The sequence below is a fragment of the Gekko japonicus genome, unplaced genomic scaffold (genome assembly GCF_001447785.1).
Source record: "Gekko japonicus isolate JY-2015 unplaced genomic scaffold, Gekko_japonicus_V1.1 scaffold6351, whole genome shotgun sequence".
NCBI lineage: Eukaryota > Metazoa > Chordata > Lepidosauria > Squamata > Gekkonidae > Gekko > Gekko japonicus.
Genome location: NW_015169360.1, coordinates 10,472 through 15,865, shown reverse-complemented (window position 1 = coordinate 15,865; position 5,394 = coordinate 10,472). Strand labels below are relative to the sequence as shown.

At 48.1% G+C, this 5,394-nt stretch overlaps 1 protein-coding gene across 1 annotated transcript; it reads left to right on the top strand.

Annotated features, from left to right (window-relative positions):
- Nucleotides 1-416: 416 nt before the first annotated feature.
- Nucleotides 417-4,891, top strand: NDUFA7 (NADH:ubiquinone oxidoreductase subunit A7). Its single transcript, XM_015416649.1, has 4 exons — nucleotides 417-552; nucleotides 1,333-1,382; nucleotides 3,242-3,391; nucleotides 4,669-4,891. Exons 1-4 carry the CDS (start codon nucleotides 502-504, stop codon nucleotides 4,763-4,765), a joined length of 348 nt encoding a protein of 115 aa, XP_015272135.1. The 5' UTR covers nucleotides 417-501; the 3' UTR covers nucleotides 4,766-4,891.
- The last annotated feature ends 503 nt before the right edge of the window (nucleotides 4,892-5,394 follow it).

The following is a 5,394-nucleotide window of genomic DNA, read 5'->3' as shown; positions in this document are numbered from 1 at the left end:
AATAAATATTATATGAAATTATTTGAATATCACATCAAATATTATATGAATATCATATATTTTAAAAATTCTTTAAAGTTTATTTTCTCCCCACCCGTCACAGGGCTTTCGCGCTTTCCCAGCATCCCCTGCGCGATCCGAGGGACACGCACACCTCCTCCCGTCATGCCGCACAACGACGAACCTCCTGACCGTCCTTTCATCTTCCCATCATGCTCTGCGCGAAACTGGGCCATCTTTCTCCCCTGGAACGACGCCGGATGCTACGATCCATGTTTTCGACCTTCCTCCCAGCGCTCCCAACGCTTCCGATACGCTCTTTCTACCTCTTCCATGGCCTTCTTCCCGGCATCCTTTGCACGCATCTGTGTTTTTCGACCCTCCTCCCAGCGCTCCCGACCCTTCAGACACGCTGTTCCTACCTTTTCCATAGCCTTCTTCCCGGCATCCTTTGCATGCATAACCCGCGGTCTTCTATGCCCTTGACATATAGAGGCCAAGATGGCGAGTGCCACTAGTATCATCCAGCGGATTCGCAACTGGGCAGCGGGGGTAAGAATCGAGACCGGCGGGTTGTGCCAGGCTCCCCTCGAATCCCTCTGTGTCCAGCGGGAGAAATTACTTGAAAGTATAAACGATGCACAAGCATCTGAGAGGGGCTACATTTCATAAGCCTAGCCTTTCCCCCAGCTTTGCAAGGACCTCTGGGAGTTGTAGTTCCGTGAAAGCTTCTTGGGGACAGAGAGGTTCTCTGTTAAAGGTGTGCGGTTTGGTTTTGTTGTTAATTTCTCTGCGTCTTTTATATCGGGTCTGTTTACTTTTTGTTTTTAAAAAATAGCGGGGCATGATTTTTTTAATAAATACCTCTTTTGTCCTTTTGAAGCTAAGAAGAATGCTGGTGAAAGTACTGCAAGGTTTTTGTTTTTAAAAGCAAATCCATGTGAAACACTTCTTGGAAGATGGAGAGCTGGCAGACAGCAAAACACCATTAACTGCACTATCCCCATTCGTTCGCTGAAAGTACGGAGTGAGGCAGTCTTGTAGGTTCTCTTAGAGCAGAGTGTTCCCCAGTGGTGGGATACAAACAGGAGACCAGAGCAAATATTGCAAACATATCCCCAAAAGGCTTTACAGGGTTAATTGGGAGATACTAATGCAGTCGTGTGAACACTTGTAGATGCCATCTATGTTCTCGGTGGGTTCACTGACAAGTATCCTTTTATCGGTTTGGGTTTTCAGCTTTGTAAATGTGGACTACATTGCCTGAAGGTGGCAGCCTTTGCGTGAGGCGTCCCTCCTTGTCTTGTCTGTCTTTTTGTTTCCTTTCAACAGCGAAACTTGCAAGCCAAACTGCAGCTACGCTACACAGAGATCTCTAAGCGGTAAGTTCCCTGAGCTGAGGCTTGGCATCAGCTGCTCAATTCTTAAAAGCTGGCTGTGAAAGAGAGGATTGGCTTGAATGGATCTGAAAGAGGCTTAGAGAAACTTGTGGAGGAGGAAAGATCTACTGTCAGCCATTAACCGTAATAATGGAAGAGGAAGCTGCATTTTTGGAAACTGTACTGCTGAATACTAGTTGCCTTTGTACCATCCTTGTGTGCTTCTCAAAAGAATTGTTGCCCATCACAAGGGGAGGGAGGATACTATGAGGTACCAACCTGAATCTGATCCAACAGAATAATTTAAGTGGATGAGAGGCTTATCAATGGTCTTAACCCATTATGATATCCAAAACTTTCATCGGGCAGTTCTGAGGATATAAATCTTGTTCCTGACTATGGAGAAAGGCTAACTTCACATGCTTGCAGATAAACAGGTGAGGTGGTGAACTCCCTCTGGGTTGCTTCACATCCTCTGGTACTTCCTTCAGTCATTCAGAACTGGCTGTGTGACCACAAGCACTGCATTTGCAAAGATGTAAGGTAACACAAAGCATTGTGGTGCCTGATCTAACTGACTGACATAGGCCCCGGTCACACGGGCCAGATAACGTAGGGGGGAGGCGTGGCTTTTTGCGCCGGCGCAATTTAACGTGCCAAAACGCAATCAGACACCGTGGCGGCAAAGTGGGGTTTTGTTTGTCGGTGCATGTTTTCGGCGCGCGTCAACACGGCAAGAGGAGCATGCTTGAGTGATCACATGTAGGTATCCTGTCGACGGCCCATAGCAAAGCGTTTGCTAGTAGGCTTTCCCAGGTATTTTTTAACTCCGGATCTTCAAGCGGATGCTACGGGTCAGCGATGGGTGTGCTACGCTTGCCAAATGTGTCCTTGTGATCGCGCCCGTATACTCCGCCTGACATTTATGCCTCTCCCGCCGCAAATTCCACGTGTGAACAGGGCCACAGTACAATTATTTCTTTGCTTGTGGCACAGAAAAGATCTCTCCTGAATAATACCCAAGCTGATAGTGGCTAAGCAGGGCTGTCCCGTACTGGTCCTGCCAGCAACTGGTATTCAGCGGTCGGCTGCCTCTGAATTAGGAGGTTCCATTTACCTAATGTGGCTAATAGCCATTGACAGACCTCTTCTCCTATGAATTCCTCGGGGTATCTTTTAAAAACCATAGATGCCACTGGCCAGTGCCATATTTTACCACAGCCAATGTACTCAGTTAATCCATGTTTAGCAGCAATTAACCATAACAATACTTTGTGAGAAGTATTTTCTCTTTAAAAAGGACAGAGATGACCTCCTTTGTGACTGGTGTAAAATCAAGACACCCAGGCTCGTAGCCAGGATTTTGAGGCTTGTGGGGCAATTTTTTTTTTCTGGTGGGGCTGCCATCATTTGTCATTCTATTTCCTGTCTGTAGTTTTAATAATAAAGGCATGAATGGGGTGTCAAATATGGAGGGGGGGTCTATCTTGCCATCCTTCCAATGGGAATGACCCTGCAACTTGAGAAGGGTTGTGACTCCGTGGTGAAGTACGGACTTTGTCAGGTGCAGGACTGGGAAAGTGTGTTTCTCAGGACTGGGAAAGTCTGTGTTTTTTGCCTGAGACCCAAGAGAGCTGCAGCCAAAGTAGACGATATTGACCTAGATAGATTAGTACGCCTTGTATAAGGCAGTTTCAGAGTGTACATAGTGAGTTTACGCTATGCTTGCTGCCAGCACAACCTGTGTAACTTACAACTCCATAACAGTGCCTTGTCAGAATGTTGACACGCATGCTCCCTGTTTGGTGGACCCCCCCTTCTAGTTTCTGTGTTGTGATGTTCTTAAACTTCCCATCCTCCAGGACTCAGCCTCCTCCAGCCCTTCCTGTTGGCCCCAGCCACAAGTTCGCCGACAATTATTACTGTACTCGGGACGGGCGCCGGCTGACTTCCCCTCCAATTGTCATTGTTTCATCGCAGAAAACTTTGGCCCCGGGAGACCAGGCGGCCAGGTAATTTCCTGTTGCCCGCAACCACACAGCTCCTGTAACTGTGGAGATAAAACAGAGACGACCCTCCTTGTTTGATCTGAAAGACGTCAGGAAGCGGGCCCTCTTATGCTGACTGCACTGGGACAGCGTCTGATCCATTTCCTGAGCGGTTTTCTTACACCCCCTGGTTTAATTTTATCGAGAGCAGTCAGTGGAGTAAAAAAAAAATCTTTTCAGCATCTCTGTTCTTTCAGCAGCTCAAGCTTTCAAATTCTGACCTGCTGTCACACCTTCAAGGGGGTTTAAAGATAGCATGTCTGCCCCCCCCTCCCAAATTTGAAAACAGCTGCTGGGGGGAGAGCACAAAGTGGATCAGAACCGGAGAGGGGTAAGGGTGCTAGAACCTTCCCCTCTGTCAGGGGTCAATAGATCACACCACACAGCGCTTCTGAAGAAGCATTCTGTTTATTGGTAGTACATAACTGTGACACGTGAACTTCTTTTGTCAGGAATGACCCACAGCAGCAGGGCTCCCAAAGTTATACCAGATTCATACACCCACCCACCCCCCACTACAAGCAAAAGCCAATAAGCATTGTGCGCACGTGCGGGAGAAAGAAAGCGGGCAGAATTAAGAGCCGTTAGTTCTCAGCACGTCAGGAGCAGCTGGAACCCCAAGGTCGGGAAAGCAAAGCAGATAACAACCCAGACAGGAGACATCATTAGTGTACCAGGCCGAGAAGGAGAAGGTCTCCCCCCACACACATCCCAGAGAATGGCAGTGTTAACTGACACCCTCTGCCCCTTGCAGTATCTCCTCCGTGCCACAGTTCCAATCCAGTTTGTGGCCGCCAACAGTTGTTTCTAGGTAGATGGGGGGGTGGGACACAAATCCAAAACGTCTGACTTGGTCACAGAGCTCTCATTTTGCTCTGTTGTGTCCAATGTTCCCTCTAAGCTGTGGAGTCCTGTGAGCAAAAATTCTATTTTCTGAGCTACCGGCATTAAAGTTGTGAGCAAGTGATTTGGCTACGGCATAAATTAGTTTGCTCCGAAGCCCTCCTTCCTGAGCTAAGACAAAAATGTGTGAGCCGGAGGCTAAAGAATGGTGAGCTAGCTCACACTAACTCGGCGTAGAGGGAACACTGGTTGTGTCCCTTAAAACTTGCATTGGGGTGGGTGGCAGCCTCATGCTGTTTCAACAGTCTTGGGGGGGGGGGTTGGGGGGACAGGGAGATATCGCATCGTACATTGTTGCAGAATTTTTCATTTCCAAATCTTCCTCTCACTTTGCCCAGGCTGGAATCCGCCCTGGCAGTCGCCGAGAAAGGACCGGTGACACCCGGCTCCGTGCCTCGGAAACTGGAGCTGTCCAAAGACGAACCGTACCTGTGAATGAATTAGGATGGCTCAAGGCAGGATAAGTGGCTGCAGGTGTGACCCTGCATGGAAACATTTTTGGCCCCAGGAGACTTTCTGGTTTGTTTGGTGTGTAGCTGATTAAAGAGACTCAATGCTGAATACGGGCTGAATTTTTCTAACCCTGCCCTTAGCGGTTCACTGGATCTCGGGGAAGAGTTGTGGACAAGCTTCTGCCGTTAAATGTGGCACAGCACCACTCCTGCACAGCACATTCTTAAGAACATCCGAAAAGCCCTGCAGAACCAGGCCACAGGTCCATCCAAGCCGATATCCCACCTCCCCCAGCAGCCAGACACCTCTGAGAAGCCCATAAACAAAGCACGAAGAAAACAGCTCTCCTCTGCAGGGTGTATCCCTGGTAACAAATATTCAAAGGTTCCATTGAGATATTCAAATGCCTTTGAATAGTCCATTGAGAATATTCAAATGCCTCCATTGAGCTATGAAGGCTGTGCGTTTATTTAAAATGTGTAAAACATTTATTAGCCACGTCTCTGACTTGCGGAACTTGAGGCGGCTTACCATATAAATAATAATAATAAGAAGAGATTGGATTTATACCCCGCCCTTGGCGTCTCAGAGCGGCTGACAAACTCCTCTCC